The following is a 16,610-nucleotide window of genomic DNA, read 5'->3' as shown; positions in this document are numbered from 1 at the left end:
ATTGAGCTTATTTCTATAATTAAACATACTGTTCATTTAGGGGGCTTGTGCATGCATTTTTGGCTTGTTTTTACATATTTTTTCTTAAGGTTATCTAAAACTTTAATTTATTGCGACATATTTCCTCCACACAATGCACAATGGGAATTAACTCAGCTAAAAAAAACTATATATATATATATGAAGAAGTAGGTATGCACTGATTTGAGACTTAAATGGCTTTTATAGAGCTTTATGATTGTTATTGCGTCATTATTTTAAGAGTTGCCAGCTGTAACGCAAAATGGACCTGAAGGACAGTAACGGGACACCGGAGATGCTTTGGGGGAACGTTCAAGATCAGCAATGTTAGAAAGCGTTAACAGCAGTGATCTAACGGGAAAAAAGCTTTCGTTCCTTCTTTTAAATTATTTATCTGGTGTAATTTAATGTTAGTTTTGAAAAGTGGTATTTGGTTGCATAACTTAAAACAACTTGACAAAAGTATGAACTCACGCTTGAAGCTGTTTATCAGCTGAACACAACCCTTTCCGTATACGTCACTTTGGCGGGAAGTAGATACCCAGCAAGGCTACAGGCATCCGTCATTTTAAATGCACATAGGACCTCCAGCTCAGGGTACAGGCCGGGCTATTCACTGCGGACCCGTGTAGCGAAAGATGGCTACTTCATCCGTGTCAAAGGTAAAGTCTTATATATGTTGTGCTTCATGCATGTTTGATTAAAACTTATTAATTTACTGGCAGTCGTCATACAATGTTAAATTAGACTATTTGTCAACGTTTTTAGGGCTGCTTTGTTTTCAAGCCCAGCGCTAAGAAAAAGAAGAAGACTCTCAGTCTGGGTGAGATACGCGAGTGTTTATACAAGATTTGTCTTCCCGAGCTGTCGGGTGGATTTAGTGGTATTAAGTTGCTGATGTCATGTTTTTTCGCCACAGAGAGTTACTTCGTTCAGGGCTGCGAGGATGCTGAGAGCAGTGAAATACGATTCAGGTTATGTCAGGAACTGTGGGACGAAATCAAAACAGACACAGAGGTGAGGACAGATGTTCAGCAGGAAGGCCAGAAAGTAGACTTTTCTGTCCCAAGAAGAAAATATGTGCTCAAAGTAAAGTTAATAAAACTGAGAAAACTGTTAACTGCCTCTAGTTTTTATTGTATACATGCATATTTATGCACGACTCTTCATACTACACATGGCTTTAATGTTGTATATGCAAGCGTGCTTTTATAGTGTTGTAAAATTGAATATATAGTATATTATATATTATAAAAAATCATATATATTAATATGATTTTTTTTTTTTTAAAGTCGTTAATTTAGTCATGGTTTGATTTTTACTGAGCAGACCGTTTTTGTATCTTCTACATACAAATACATTATACATTCATATGTACTTTTTTGCTTCTTAGGTTTTACAAGATGAACTCAACAGGACAATCTTGGACAGTTTGCTGGACTTCACGAGGAAATGCTCCTCCACGCGTCAAAACAGTGACTGGGCATCACAGATGAGGGCCAGTGAAATCCCCACAGCAGCTCTAATGCTCGGTATGTTGGTTATGAGGCAGTAATATCTGATGTTTGAGTTAAAAAACATGTATGACTCTCACAACTACATATGATGTAGTATTAGTAGATTTTTAGTAGAAACGAGGCATTTACATTACATGCTGTCATCTCTACCTAATCTGAACTTCCTTTAATGTCCACTCTAGGTGTGAACGTCCCAGATCACGACATGACCTTTCAGAGTCTGTCTGACATGCTAAAGCAGTCTGTCAGCCCTCACGTGGCCTCTGTGCAGGCCAAAGAGTGTGGAGGTAAGGGGTTTAGAGATCAGTCAGAAATCATTTTGTGCTCCCCTCATAGGCTTTGCTTTAAATGGTATGTGTTTGGTTTATGATTTCAGCACTGAAGCATTTGATGAAGAAGGTGCTCGAGCGGTTGATGGATACAGTTGTGGTTGTGGATGATGAAGATGAGGAGGAGAATGTGGAGACGAGCCCTCGGGTCCATAGGAGCGTGCACTGCTCTCTCGGGATACTTTGTGATTGGTACACTGCAAGAACAAAGGTGGGAGCACAAACCACTGTTGGCGTGCATACAGAGACTTGGATTGTAAGTGATATGTATCATATATGATTTTATTTTTCTCAGAAATCTCCCACTGGTACTCCAGGGAAAAAACGTAGCTCTCAAGTCAGAGATGAGCAGCAGCAGCCTCCTGTTGTAATCATTTTCAAAGATTTGGAGGCTTTTAACCCAAGAGTTCTCCAGGACTTCATCCTCATCTGCAGGTAAATGAAGACTCTTGAGTTGAATCGCTTTCTTATTTTTAGGGCTGCAGATAATACACAAATCATCGATAATGCATTTTGGATTTGCAAGCTGGGCAAGTCTCTGCTAAACAAACTCTGCTCCACAGTCAGTACATTGACCGCCTTCCGCTGACCTTCATCTTTGGGATCGCTACATCACCCAGTACCATCCAGCACATGCTTCCCCACTCCGTGTCCTCCCTGCTGTGCATCGAGCTCTTCCAGTCACTGTCATGCACACAACACCTGGCTACAGTCATTGACAAGGTAAGTTCAACCTGACCAAAGAATAAAAAAACATAAAAACACTGATCTGTGCAAGCCTCCAGACGGGAAAACCTTCCTGATATCGAGTCCATGTGTACATTTAGTTTTCCAATCTGAAGACTGTTGCATACTTAAACATATCCAACATCTTCTTTTTAAAAGCGGTTTCCTGAGTGTAAGTTACATTTTAAACCTCCTGACAACACCAGGTTACAGATGAGCAGCCTCTGGTTAAAGAGGCACGTTTTCAGGAATTAGATGGTACATTTATTATGAAGTGTCCTACATTTATAACAATAGTTTCTGTTTTCCATTTCAGTGCCTCAAAAAGGATACATTTCTTTTTGAGCCATAGCGGTCACACTAACCCTAACTGTAGACGATCAGTGGCCTGGAGGATGTAAAGAAATTAAATAAAAGTAGTTAAATTTTCTTTCTTTTATTATTTCAGTTGATCCTGACATCACACATTCACTTTAAACTCAACGGGAAAGTGATGCAGGTCCTCATCGGTGTCTTCCTCTACCATGATTTCTCAGTGAGAAACTTCATTAAGGGACTGCAGGTATGGAGCATCCTCTAACAGTCTCCTCAAGTCTGTCATCCCCCTGCTTTCTTGCCTGAAGTGTAATTCAAATACAGAAATATGTGAGTTTAAAGTTTCTGTTTGGTCTTTGTGCAGCTGGCTCTGCTCGAGCACTTTCACTCTCAGCCTCTCAGTGTTCTGTGTTGTAAGAAAAAGCAGGCTCTGTTCAACGTCACACAGCTCAGCAAACCCAACTTGGACAGGATAAGACAGCTGCCGTCGTTCAAAAGGTACTCAAACTTGTTTCTTTCTCCAATCATCCACGTGTGTGAGTCTAAAGTGCAAATGCAGCACTTATTTAGCTGCAAAAAGTGATAGTAGGTGTCTTAGCATGTTTTTAATTTGTGTATTTGTGTTGACCTTTTTTCAGATGTGAAAGTAAGACTTTGAATTGTTCTAATGTGTGTGTTTCGCTAGGTATGTAGAGAAGCAGGAAGCACAGGAACAGGTCAATCTGATGACCGATGACTCTCACTTAAAGGTACATTCTCATCATCTGAAATGCTGAACACGAATAACGTGCACGTTTTCAGATCCTGTAATGTCTGAGGTTTTTGAACAAGACCTGCTTGGTCTGTTTTTAGGAAGTGTGTCAACAACTGATAAAGGATCTCCGCAAATACCACAAGAACTATTATCCCATCCTGAGGTGTCTCCACACTCTGACCTCATCGTTACCTCGATATCCTCTCGGAAAACAGGCAAGAGTTCACAGTTTTAATGCCTAAGCAGCCCACTATTTCTGACCTACTGTAGGTCTAAGCTATGTCTTCTTTATTACCAAAGTACTGCTGTTTAATCTGTCTTGACATAACAGTGGATTAATTCTGCATTACAGATCAGGGAGCTCTATTTAATATGTCTGGCGAAGAATGTGTGGGAGAATGAGGACTACCAGTCAGCCATGAAGCTTGTAAAGTAAGCGTGATTAGTTGGCACATGAACAGTCTGCTAAAAACTGACTTAAATTTTAGGCACGCCTAGTATTTTAAGATGGATTATTTGTACTAATCTACAGTAAATAATTTAAAAAACTACTTGAGCAGATGATATTGGAATATTTCACCACCAGATGGTAGCATATTCATGGCTGATCAGAAGGTTATTGTGCCTCCTGGTGGCCAAATTGCTATTCATAGACAACAAACGAATGCTGTGCCTTTCTTGGATGTCTTCTTTTTGTTTTGTTTTTTTCCTCTTTGACCCTAAAATAAATTAGAAGTTAACCACTTGAGGTGCTAATGTGTTTTCCTTCTAGGATGCTGGCAAAAGGCGAGTTGGTTTCTTTGCTACAGAAGTGTGTGGAGATACTGCAGCTCAGCAAGTCAAAGAAGATGAAGAACGCTCCTGTCCAGCTGGAGGAACTACTTGCCAAATTCAAGCAGCTGGACAGTAAGTTGAAGATATGATTTTATGTCATCTTGATTCAAGAAGAGATCGCTAGGAGATGGTATAACAGAGAAGGCGGTGGAGTTTTAAACCAGACTGTTTAACACAATCCCGGCGAGTGAGAGGAAGCCTCAGGAATGGAGGAGAAGTATACTGGTAGCAACTTTCAATAACAAGGGTGATGAGCAGAGGGGTAAACTTGATGAGTCATTCCACGAAGCTAGAGGAAAGAGTTTTTGAAACTAGGCTAGGGTTAGAGGTGATGATCAGCCGAGCGGCAGTGTGAGTGGATGCCAAGAAAGAGCACAACAGATGGAATTTTTGCTTTGAGAGTGTTGATGGAAAAGTATTGAGAAAAGGAGGTTTGTGAATGCAGCGAACAAGCAGAGGGTTGGTGTGGCAGAGGAGGATGCTAGGCACATGATCCACTGTGGTGACCCCATAAAAGGAGCAAGAAAATGAGTCCAGTCCCTTCTTTCCAAATGTAAAAGTCTTTTATTTTGTATTTCAGCTGCTACTGAAATGACTCCAACTGTGGAAGCCTCCATCCCCTCTCCAATAAAAAATCTTCAAAAGAAAACGGATCTGTTCCAGCTGCAGAAGGTAACTGACCACTTAAATTGTAGCTTTTGTTTCTCTGGAGGGGTTCTTCGCCTCTTTAAAACTGCTGTTTTGCTGTTGCCTAAACTCTATTATCGTTTTCACAGACACTGCTGGAGATGAACGAGTCTCGGAGAGCCAAGCGACTGAGTCCGTTTGAAAACCTCAGGAACGAAGCGCTCGAGTTTATCGACAATTTAGTAAAGTAAGACAAATGAGACTCTGGTTCCCCCAAATACAACTCGCATCACTGGAAACACTCTACAGCTAACGATTTTATTCCACCCAGGAGCCATCTGTCCCCCCCAGAGTCCCAGCCTCTTTATGAGGTCTGTTACTACAGTTCATCTGCCACAGTGAGACGCCACCTCAATGCGACACCTCGTACCTCCATTCAGGCTGCGCTCAGCAATCCTTACTACTATCTTCAGGTACACCTGCTTCAGCTTGTTACCTCCCTTATAAGCAGGAGGAAGTGAAAGTGAAGAAAGTTCTTCTTTTAGCGTACAACCACTAATGTGCAGCGATGTTCTACAAACATGTGACAACTTTGACTTTCTTTTAGAACGACAGCCTGAAGAGCGAAGATGGGACGGTGTCCAACTCTGCTCCCGACATCTGTATCGCTTACAAGCTCCACCTGGAGTGCGGAAGGCTGATCAACCTCTACGACTGGCTGGAAGTGAGTTTAAAAACTACGAAATTTAATAGTGAACTGATTACCTGTAATGGACCAAGGTTAAACTTCCACAGCTTCCCACTTTGCTTCATAAACTTTCTTTAGCTGGAAGCTTTTGTTTTTCTCAGTGTAAGAGAGGCTTTATTGATCCGGAGGGGCCCACGTGTCACATTATCAATCTGAGGATTAATTATTGGCCCAGAATGACCTGGACGCTGACATGAATGAAAACATGTTTGTTTTCAGGCGTACTCCACCGTGGTTTCGGCTGCTGAGGGTAACGATCAGGATTCTGAAAATTTTGGGAAAGTGGATGAAGTCAAACAGTATCCTTCCAGAAAAAAAGTATTTCTCACAGATCATTTTGTGCTGCTGCTGTTTGTCTGTTTTGCTCAGTGAGTAAAATTGAGTAATGAGACAGCAGTAAAGCAGCTACTCCTCCGTTATGTCTTTGTTTGAATGTCATGATTGGATAAGACAGTTGAGGTAATTCTAGGTTTGTAAGCAACCCAAGTACTTGGGGAGTTATAATGAAAGTTAAGAGCAGAAGAACACAAACACGACTGCTCAAATATGCCATTTACTTTTAACTTGAGTAAAGACTTTTTGTTCCTTAACTCGTCCTTTAGCGCTCGTTTCATCCGCGCTGTGTCAGAACTCGAATTTCTGGGCTTCATCAAGTCTACCAAGCAGAAGACCGACCATGTGGCTCGACTCACCTGGGGAGGCTGCTAACCACAATTGTGACAATGAGAAAAATTTTTTAACATCTGTGGAAATTAATTTCAGATTTGTATTTTTCACTCTAATAAAAGACGTGCAAATTACACCTGCTTCTTTAAATAATAGACCGATGTCAGGTGCTGTAGGTCCTGTCTGCAATGACTGGACTGTGGTACACCTGGGCCAATATGTTGTTACACTGAAGCACAACTCAAACTAATTAAGACATTGTAATATACTGAGGTTTCTCACACATTACTTGAAATTTGACCACCATGTCAGACATGATACAACAGCTTGTTGCTAGGGAAAAATATGCATTCTCCAATTAGTTGGCAGTGGTTCATGGAGGCTGCTGACTCTCGCTGAGAGAAATGTCTTGTAAAGAAGTTGCTGTACCAAAAACCTCCAAGGGATTTTCTTTCCTTTCAAACAGTTACAGTGGCCTGTGGGGGTTTTGTTTGTCTGCAAACACCTGCTTACGAGCAGTGGTAAAACTGGAAATGATGGAAACTTTTTATCTGCCACTGGAGAAAAAAACAAAAAAGCCCCGGGGTGATGGAGCCGATTATAGCTGCCGTAGGGCAAGAGGTTCAACCTCCAGTCAATTTAGAATCATCAGTTAACAACCCCTCTAACTGCGTTCCTCTGGACTTTGGGAGGAACTTGGAGAACCCACATAGACACGGATAGAACCTGCCAACTCCACACAGAAGAATGTGGATTCAAACCCAGAACCACCTTACTGTGAGGCAACAGTGCTAACCACTGACATTTTGAGACGTTTATCCCTCATAACGGGTGTGTGCGAGATGGTCATGGACTGGTCTTTAAGCCTTTGTGACTGGGCCCTTGTTCACTTGATCCTATATTGTCACAAATTCAAAATGGCCAACAAGTTGATATTGCACGGTTAGTGGTCACGTGCCTGCAGAATCTCTATGTATAGTCGGGACTTCTGATCAAGTTCGGGTTGTGAACAGAAACCACAGAGTGTACATAAAAGATGGACACTGTGATGTCACCAGGTCTGCTTTGAAGCCTAAAGATTTGTCATAATTTTGGTGTTTTGAAACCAAAAGTAACAAGCCAGGGGTGACTGACTGAGGAGCTCATATGGTAGTAACTTGTTACGGTGGAGAAGGTAGGCCAGCCCTGAAGATCATCATCCTTTATCTTCATGTTTAACTTTGATCTGGACCGTTTTCATCCAAATGAAAATGGTGTTGTGCTAAATAAAGTCTTGAAAGCAGCATTATAGTTTTTAACTGAGGTTACAGATGGAGTGAGCTGAAGGACGCTATTCCTATGCAGTTCTATATAATCCAACTTACTTCTGTAATCAAAGCAGTCACCCCTTACTGGACGTGAGAAAGAATGCAGGTTTAAGGCACTTCCATATTGGCCTCCATGTTTCACTTACAGTTTGAGAGGAATTTAAGCACCAAATTCGTAGCAGTCCCAACGCTGTTTATCACAGCACTCGATCACATACATTTACTTGTATTTATTGAGCTATTCCTGATAGAGTTTGATGCATCCAACCAGTTTTCAACTCTTAAAAGATGTTTATTGTTTTTAATAAGTACATTGGTTTCAAAGTGATACCAGCAGAACAAAACTCAATAAATAAAACACTGGTGGTGGGAGGGGGTGGGAGCAAATCAGCCCACTTTATGCTCAGTTTAAAAAGCAGTGAACAAACAGCAAACATACTCTTTCTGTTCAAACTTGCGTTTCTTCCACATTCTTTCAGACCGACCTGCCAACCTTGTGTAAAACTCGACGCCTCCTTTATTGTATTTACATGTAACAAAACAGAAACAAGTGACAAAGCCTGGAATGCTGGGAATCATTACAAAAGTGAGATAACTGTAGATACACGTACAGCTGGAGGAACGTAGGCCACTGGTAGAAATAGGGTCCATTTACATGAGGAAGCACCTAGTTGCTTACAACAGAGTGGTAACAACTGACAACAGCTTCATATAAACCTTTGCCCAAAGACAGATATATGGCACAGTAAGAAAAGTTTCCTTTAAACTAGCTAAACTTAATCTCTTACAATGATGAGTTTTTTTCGCTTCTCTTCCTCGAGATATCACGTGATAGCTTGCAGCGTGGGAAGGCCGTCTTGCAAAATTTCTGTGCCACACTCAGGAAACATCTGGAGAGAAGGGAGGTGGAATATAAATAAAGTAACCAGAAGCGCCAGTTTAAACTTAAAATCGTAGAGTTCAAAGTGAAAGCCGAGGCTTTGTCCTTTACATCGAATGTGGAAATAAGGTGGGATTAAAAATAAAAAGGAACTCACAACTTGCAGGTTGCTCCCCAAATCTTCGCATTAACTGATCGTGTGTGAACTTCACAAAGGTGTCGTATTGTTCTGAAATCAAAATCAGTTAAAACCTTTTACTTCACAACTACTGTTTGTTACTTGTGGAAAATACTTGGCTAACATTTGCTGGTTCTGTTTTTAAACACATCAGCACTGGGTACCAACCGGCCAACTTTGAAGTCATGGTCTCCTCGTATTCCTCCCGAACCTTCTCTTCCCTTTCTTTCAGCAGGCGTTCGCAGATCATTCCAACTTGTCTGAGGGTGAATAATGGTTGTTCTTTTCTAGATGGAGAGACACCTCCAGAGGATGTTCCTGTATAAATAAATAACAATCAAACCTTAAAACCACACTGTAGAATGGGCTTTATGATTATTTGAGCTTAACCGTGCACTTTTACCCACCAGCCATGCTGGAAGCATTCATAGTAGACGACTGGGATGGGGATTCTGGCGAATAGCAGCACTCTGACTGTTGGTAGCCTCCATCTATATGCTTTCTCTTTTGAATGCGTTTGTACTCCTGTTTGATGCTGTTGAGGATTTGTTCTAGGGGGGCAAACAGACAAGCAGGGCGTCCATCAGTAACAGCTGTCATGTTTTCACGTTTGACACAGAGTGACTCAACATGTTGCTGATGCCCCCCTCCAGATAGTAAACAAGCAGGCCAACTTAGCCAGCATTACCTGCACTAAGTCTTGATGAAGACTCCCCAAATGGCGAAGGCTCCATGCTGAGATATTTCCTAGGGGATGAGGATGAGGACGACGGGGACACGGGGATGCATCTTCGTCTTTTGGGGGATGTAGGACTCATGAGCGGATCGAAATCCATGGTCCTCTTCAAAGTGGCTCCACACGCCATGACTTCAGTTTGTTAAAAGGGAGAGATTGCACGTAAAAAACACCCAAACAAGGCAATAATAAGGAGATGACATCAACTACTTTGGAGAGCTGTTAACCGAGCCTAATTGTTTACACAACTAGCTAATTGTTAGGTTCAAATCCGTTTCCTTTGTCGACGGATAAAACTACGAGCATACTGCGCAGCTCCGGCTTTAAATGCCTGCTAGCGAACTAGCGTTAGCTACTCCTGCTAGCCGATAATCAAAAAGAAAACAAAGCTAACGTTAGCTGCGGCTGCCGCTGGCATGAGCGTGTGTCCTGGTTTGCGTTTGTATAAAGCTGTTTTTATGTTACCTTCTGGGGAGGGGGGAAATTGGCCTGCTGCGCCGCGCTCACCAGCTCGTGTTGTTGTTAAAGTTGTTTCTCAAAAGTTGAAGTGACGATCAGCCAGCTGCGGGCCAACTGTCTGCTGTTAGATAGGGGGGCTAGCTAGCACAACTTAGCTGCCTGTTTTTGATGCGAGGTTGTCGCTGTCGGCTTCTCTGGTTAGTGACGTCACGTCTAAAAAAAACAATCCCAAAACGCGTTGAATTCTGGATTATGTAGTGAACCATGAAGCATAAACTAATGACAAAACATGACAGCGCTGCAAAAGTCAAAAAGTATGGGTCATAAACCCCGCCCCCTTCGTGTCAGTTTAATTTAATTGATAATTGATTTAATTTTAGCTTTGAGGAATAAACTTCACATTTGACAGTTTGTTGTGATTCTTTTCTCTCCCCATCCTGTATTTCTACTCTTAATGCTGAATACACTCGTTTGTTTTAATATTGGAGTAAATCTTTAGTAATGTAACTGATGAAAACAGTGCAGAGGCTCAGTTACTATATTATGAAACCTGCAGCTGTTTTACTGACAACGCTGAAGGCAAAATGTCAAAGGCATTACATACAGAGCCTCTGTGCTTTGCCCGAGGATGATGGACATTCCTTCTAACATCATATTATTAATTTCCGTGTGGAGTTGTTCATGTTCTCCTCGTGTTTGCGTGCGTTCTCTCCGGATACATCGGCTTTCTCCCACAGTCCAAAGACATACTGTTAGTGGGGTTAGGTTAGCTGGTGATTCTAAATTTATCCATCAGTGTGTATGTGAATACGAATGATTGTCTCTCTGTGTTAGCCCTGCGACAGACTGGTGATCTGTTCAGCATGCACCCTGTCTCTTGCCCGAAGGTAGGTGGGATAGGCTTCAGCCCCCCGCAAGCAGAAGAGAATGGATGGAACATTTTTTTGTTAAAAAAAAAAAGAAGGAATAAAATACAGCAGAGTTGCCAAAGCAATAAAAGGCCCTTTAAAAAAAAATAAAAAAATAAAAAAATAGGATAAAAACATGAAGGATATTACAGGGGGACATGAGTGCCTAAATGAATTAAAGAAATACATAATTAAATAATTAATTACATTTGTCATTAATAAATTAAAATGAGAAAGAATTAATAATCAAATATATAAATAATTAATTACACATCTGTTCATTTCATTAAATTATTTAATCAATTATTTATTTGCAATTTCAATTAACATCACATCTAAACGATTATTTAATGATCTTATTATTGAATTTTTTCAATTCATTTTGGCCCTTGTGGCGCTCCGCACATAGCTTTCTTCTTCAGCGTGTAGAGATAGCTTCACTCACCTGACGTGTACAGCTCTAAGCATGCCTCTGAAGGCAACAGATATTAGTAATTCCATTCTTAATATGCTGATACAGATATCTATAATTGGATTTTAGCATGATGACTTGGGATTGTCAGTAGTGGAAATGTCATTTCCCAATCCAGCTATCAACAAATGCATTTCACACTTCTCAGCAAATCATTTTGGGACATGCTTGCCTAATTAGCTATTTTTTAGATTACGTGATTATGTGTATATGTGTTGCTTAAATGCTGACTAATGTGCGTTTGTTTTTTATTGCCATATGTAATTGCGACAGATACCACTATCCGATGATCTAAAAATCTGATATTCCATAGCTTATTTTTTTACTCTTTCAAACACACAAAAAATCAGATTTACCAACCATTTGTTAAATGTATTTATCTATTTACACCTTTACGCCCTCTCCATCTCTGCCAGTTGTCGTGTTTTTGGGGTTCCAAACACTTGTTCCCAACAGGGAAGTTGCAGAGTACCATCTGGTGAGCAAACTATGCAAAGTCAGCACTCAAGAATTTGTTGGTTGCTGTTTCTCAACTTTTTAAAATTGACAAATTGCATCTGTAATATGGGATTGCCACTAGTGAGAATTTAACTATTGATGTCAGCAAATTCTGATGAACTGAGCTGTAAATATCATAACTGGAACTTGTCAGCACTGCATCATGAATGTGGCGACTTGGAATTAGAAAAAGTTGAACTGACATTTTTCTATCAGTATTTTTTGTTTGACTAGATGTCAAACAGTAAAAGTTGAACAAGTAGTAATTTAAGTTACTGACATCAATGGACATTTCAACTAGTAATAAATAAATACGAATGTTAATATTAAAAAGGACGAACAGTCAAAAAGCATCAAATATAGTTAAAATGTGAAAATAATTATCACCACATGAGGGCAGTGTTACACAAAAAGACACATAGGAGTTTATTCTTCTACTAACTCCTAAAAAAGTGCCAAGGGGTCGCAAGCCGAAAGGTTAAAGAAAGGAAAGATGACACTTTCATGACTCTGAAATATTTATATTAATAGCTTTTGTCTCGTTTCTGAAAAACTAAATATCTTACTTTAAGGCCAATCACACTCAAAACTCACCTTTACTTGTAGAACACGTGACACTCCAATACCCCAGCTAGTGGCATACATTTTTGACTTTGAAAAAGAAAAAAAAGACATATTGTACATGTGTGCAATAAGTTTAAGTACTGATAAGCTGATTTTCACCATTTTATTGAAAAAGATACCAGGCATGTTGACAAAGTTATGATAAAAATAGACAAATTTCACATTTTCGAGGACATTCTTCCACACAGGAATGGGACACAGTGGCACAAAGTATACTTCACAGGAATATGGCAGTGTAGATTTGTACAAAAGATGCTCTTTTTTTGTAAGCCGATGTGAAAAAAAGCAGCTAAGCAACACTCCCAAAACACCACAGGCTATAGTTTTGATCTGATCAAAAGGCCATTCATATTTCAACACTTTGCTTTTCAAAATAAATAAATAAATAACTAAATAAGGTACTGACAAACTTCACAATATCATGGACTTACAAAATCATCAATAGTCACTTGCAAATTATTAATGAAATGCTTTTACTTACAGCAATGTTCTGTTATTCCAAACTGCTATTTTGTATGAGGATGGATACATTTTCACCTTGCATGACTGCCACAATATTGCCGTATAATGTAATGTGAAAATCTTCAAATGCAGTTTGTCTTTACTGCTAAATCTGTAAAAAAAAATCAGACAACAGCAAAGATAACAAAGCATAGCATTTGCTTTGTAACAGTGGAGAGAAATGCCCTTTTTTCTTATACAGCTATAATAATAATTGAATTATTCTTCATAAAATTGCCATTGTCAGTCAGACAACTCATTTTTCGCAGAAATGGGAACATAATGAAATAAGTACAGCCCTCATTAGACTAATCACACTCCACTCTACAGGGATCCAGTTTTATAACATTACAGATTAAAAAACAACAACAAAAACTTGCTTTTAGTTCTGTTTGTCAGTCATTTTGGCACATTTCACAGTCACAGAGGAGTGCACTAGGAGGATGGGGGCTATTCTACACTATCCTGACTTCACAGTTGTCTTGAGCAGATTAGACCGTCTTTTATTAGACCGGCTCTGCAGCAGAAGTGTCAGTCCCTCCAGAAACAGTAACCTGGGCTACTTTAATTCGAGTCTTTGCACAGTTTCCTCCATCTGTCCCCGCCCTGCCTGCTGTTCCTCTCACGCTCTTGATGTTCCAGTCACTCTCAGCGCTGCTGTCCAGAGTCTGCGTTGCTCCCCGGCACATATGGCAAATGTTGAGGAAGGCCCTGCGCAGGTCCTTGCTCCTCATGGCGTAGATCACAGGGTTCACGGTGGAGTTGAGCAGGCAGAGCATGCTGCAAAAGGCAAAAATGGTCTTGATGAAGTCGTTCACCTTCCCAAAGAGGTCGTAAACCATGATGGCTAGGAGTGGACCCCAGCAGATGATGAGGGCCACCAGGATCAAGACCAGGGTTTTAGCCAGACGGAGGTCCATACGGGCTTGGTCAGGCCTCACCGTCTGCACTTTAGCCCCCTCTGCAGTGTAGACAATCACACTTCTCTGAGAGGTGCGGCTTAGCATTCGGACGGCGTGGTGATGAGACTTCCAGAGGATGAACATATAGGCGTAGATGATGAATAAGAGCAAAATGCTCGTCATCCCAATCCAGAACATCAGGTACTTTTGGTCAATTAGAGGGAAAATGTCCGAGCAGACTGTCCCGAGACGCTTGCAGTTCCAGCCCAGCAGCGGCAGCAGTGAGATGACAATGGAGATGGTCCACATCATGCTGAATGCAATGACAGCTTTAGTCTTTGTGATGATTCGCTTGTACGCCATAGGCTTGTGGATGGAGACGTAGCGGTCTATTGCAGTGAGAAACAAGCTGCCCACAGAGGCAGTGAAGGAGGCAATAACCCCAGCCAGCTTGAAGAGGAAAATGTTGTGGCTGTCCTTTCGGTGGAGGACATGGAAGTCCAAGAAGCTGTAAACAAAGATGATGCTTCCTATTAGATCAGCCACAGCCAGGCTGCCAATGAAGTGGTAGGAAGGCCGGGATCGAAGGGTCTGGGAGTGCAGGATCACACACAGCACCACGAGGTTCTCCAGAACAGTAAATGTACCCAGAGTGAGTGCCAAGATGGCAACCGCGAGCTGCTGACTGGGAGTGAGGATCATAAAACACTCCATATTGTCTGCTAAGTTCTCTGCGCACTGTGGCGCTCCTCCGCCCTCCAAAGAAGTGGCATTACCCAGCAGCAAGTCTGAGACATTGGTGGGAAAAATGGGAGAGAGGGCGCTGAAAATGACCTCCTTGCTTCCAGAGACAATCCCGGGAAAGGAGCTGCTGATGGGAGCAGAGTGAGTTTTCTCATAGTGGAATCCATTCTTGATCAGCCTCGAGTCAGCTGAGGGGTCGTCGTAGGTGGCATCATTGGAGCCAAAATACTGGACACCTGTTGTTAAGGTGCTCACCGTGGTGCCTGCTATCCTGTGCAAAGCCAGCTTCATGGTTTTTGAGGCTGTAGAGATGCTCAGTGGAGAGGTATGTGAGGTATTAGGAGTGTAGAAGAGCACATCTATGAAGAAAAATGCAATTATTTATTAGAATACTAGAAAGTACCTCTTGTTACATCACATTAAAAAAGTATTCAATACATGAGATAGTGCCAGTGCTTATTAAAGATTAATATAGTGGAAGATGAATTTGTTACTGGGAGTTATTCTGTGTATCAACCAGCTGACTCCACAACAGATGCATCCCAGACAATAGTGGGAAACTGAACAGTTGATGACAAACCTGTGCAGCCTCGGGGGAAATCACTGCATTAAGAATGTAGGACATAGAGGGATTTCTTATTAATTAAAGAAGGTCATTAAGCATCACGATATTTTGCAGCAATCACTGGACTAATTAGACATCAAGGGAGGGACAAGATGAAGAGCGACTGTATGTGTCCGATGGATCATTTACATTGTAATGTCGGTAATGATGGTATCAATTATTAACAGTTTTTCAAAAGGAGAGAGCGCCATAGTAGTGTGGAAGCTACCAGCAGCACTCACAAGGACAAATAAAGAAAACAGAAACTAATGCAAAAAACACTTACCTTGATTTTCTCGCTACAAATATCCAGCACGGATCCATGACGCCAAGAAAATAGAAATAAAAAAAAATAGAAATAAAAATAATTCATTTACACTGGGAGTAAACCGGTCTGCTGTTTCTGCCTTCACTCCTGACTAACATTTAAAGTAACTGAAAAACCAAAAACTGGAAGCGAGAGTAAAAGTCTGTTGGTTGTTGTTCTTGTTTTGGTGGTTTACGGGGGAATAATCACGAGCTGACTCCTCGGATACTGCTAGTGTCAAACATACAGTAAAGCCAAGCAGGCAGCCGGTGGGGTGTGTGCGTTTGCCGGAGCAGGCGGTTATAAAGGCTGCGCTTTGTGCGCCTGCTAGTCACGTGATCTGAGGTGTTGGAGCGCAGTGGGAAGCGCATCATCCACGACCAGCATCATCCAATAGGTTATTTACACAGGGATGGAACCCAGCTGTGTTACTGTTGAGTTATTTCATCACACAGCAATGAATTTCAAATACACGCCAAAAGCACCTAGAAAATCCACAGTTTTAGCTCTTTTATTAGAGCCGAAAATCTACAGAAGTCAAAACAAGTGATGTCTGATTTTCTGTTGCTTATAAGATGTGGCGATCTTAAGATTATCAGTAAAAAACAAACAAACAAACAAACAAACAAAAAAACAAAAACAGCAAAACAGCATTGCCTTTTTGTGAAAAGTATTTGTCCTTTTCTTTTGTCACTTTTTCATGTTTCAGATCAAATTTTAGTATTAGATAAAATATTACAAACAAAAAGACGCAGTTTTTAAATGATGATGTCATGTCACGTTCGCCGAACGTAAAAGACTGTTTCACATCTCTGTGGAGAAATTTTTGCCCACTTTTTTCTTTTAAGGATTGTTTTAAATCAGTCACATTGGAGAGGTTTTGAGCATGAATGGCAAAAGCATCTCAATCTGATTTAAGTCCAGACTTAAGGAGGCCAGACTCTTTTTCTTT

The 16,610-nt window shown here is 40.9% G+C and overlaps 3 protein-coding genes across 3 annotated transcripts; 1 reads left to right on the top strand and 2 right to left on the bottom strand.

Annotated features, from left to right (window-relative positions):
- The first annotated feature begins 536 nt into the window (after positions 1-536).
- On the top strand, positions 537-6,672 carry orc3 (origin recognition complex, subunit 3). The gene is made up of 20 exons (XM_031758383.2): positions 537-683; positions 790-844; positions 941-1,038; positions 1,416-1,554; positions 1,722-1,826; positions 1,916-2,079; positions 2,164-2,303; positions 2,432-2,591; positions 3,043-3,156; positions 3,274-3,407; positions 3,595-3,658; positions 3,762-3,878; positions 4,016-4,095; positions 4,436-4,569; positions 5,078-5,169; positions 5,274-5,371; positions 5,456-5,597; positions 5,732-5,848; positions 6,092-6,171; positions 6,475-6,672. The coding sequence occupies exons 1-20, from the start codon at positions 660-662 to the stop codon at positions 6,578-6,580; spliced, it is 2,163 nt and encodes a 720-aa protein (XP_031614243.2). The 5' UTR covers positions 537-659; the 3' UTR covers positions 6,581-6,672.
- Positions 6,673-8,116: 1,444 nt separating this feature from the next.
- LOC116334806 (akirin-2-like) lies at positions 8,117-10,341 on the bottom strand. Its single transcript, XM_031758344.2, has 6 exons — positions 10,105-10,341; positions 9,592-9,771; positions 9,311-9,454; positions 9,072-9,221; positions 8,883-8,954; positions 8,117-8,735 (listed from the first exon to the last, which is right to left on the bottom strand). The coding sequence occupies exons 2-6, from the start codon at positions 9,767-9,769 to the stop codon at positions 8,725-8,727; spliced, it is 555 nt and encodes a 184-aa protein (XP_031614204.1). The 5' UTR covers positions 9,770-9,771; positions 10,105-10,341; the 3' UTR covers positions 8,117-8,724.
- Positions 10,342-12,725: 2,384 nt separating this feature from the next.
- On the bottom strand, positions 12,726-15,900 carry LOC116334834 (cannabinoid receptor type 1B-like). Its single transcript, XM_031758380.2, has 2 exons — positions 15,638-15,900; positions 12,726-15,106 (listed from the first exon to the last, which is right to left on the bottom strand). Exon 2 carries the CDS (start codon positions 15,036-15,038, stop codon positions 13,608-13,610), a length of 1,431 nt encoding a protein of 476 aa, XP_031614240.1. The 5' UTR covers positions 15,039-15,106; positions 15,638-15,900; the 3' UTR covers positions 12,726-13,607.
- Positions 15,901-16,610: the final 710 nt, after the last annotated feature.

Source organism: Oreochromis aureus, linkage group 19 (genome assembly GCF_013358895.1).
Source record: "Oreochromis aureus strain Israel breed Guangdong linkage group 19, ZZ_aureus, whole genome shotgun sequence".
In the NCBI taxonomy this organism is placed as follows: domain Eukaryota; kingdom Metazoa; phylum Chordata; class Actinopteri; order Cichliformes; family Cichlidae; genus Oreochromis; species Oreochromis aureus.
Note: the sequence above shows the minus strand (reverse complement) of the source record. Positions and strands in the feature narration are given on the sequence as shown.

Bases quoted from the DNA above. Each gene is read 5' to 3' on its own strand.
- orc3 (XM_031758383.2), top strand. From the start codon at position 660: ATGGCTACTTCATCCGTGTCAAAG. The intron at 845-940 runs GTGAGATACGCG...TTTTCGCCACAG, and splicing joins GAAGAAGACTCTCAGTCTGG to AGAGTTACTTCGTTCAGGGC. The intron at 1,555-1,721 runs GTATGTTGGTTA...TGTCCACTCTAG, and splicing joins CACAGCAGCTCTAATGCTCG to GTGTGAACGTCCCAGATCAC.
- LOC116334806 (XM_031758344.2), bottom strand. From the start codon at position 9,769: ATGGCGTGTGGAGCCACTTTGAAGAGGACCATGGATTTCGATCCGCTC. The intron at 9,222-9,310 runs GTGGGTAAAAGT...TTATTTATACAG, and splicing joins GAATGCTTCCAGCATGGCTG to GAACATCCTCTGGAGGTGTC. The intron at 8,955-9,071 runs GTTGGTACCCAG...TTTTGATTTCAG, and splicing joins CATGACTTCAAAGTTGGCCG to AACAATACGACACCTTTGTG.
- LOC116334834 (XM_031758380.2), bottom strand. From the start codon at position 15,038: ATGAAGCTGGCTTTGCACAGGATAGCAGGCACCACGGTGAGCACCTTA.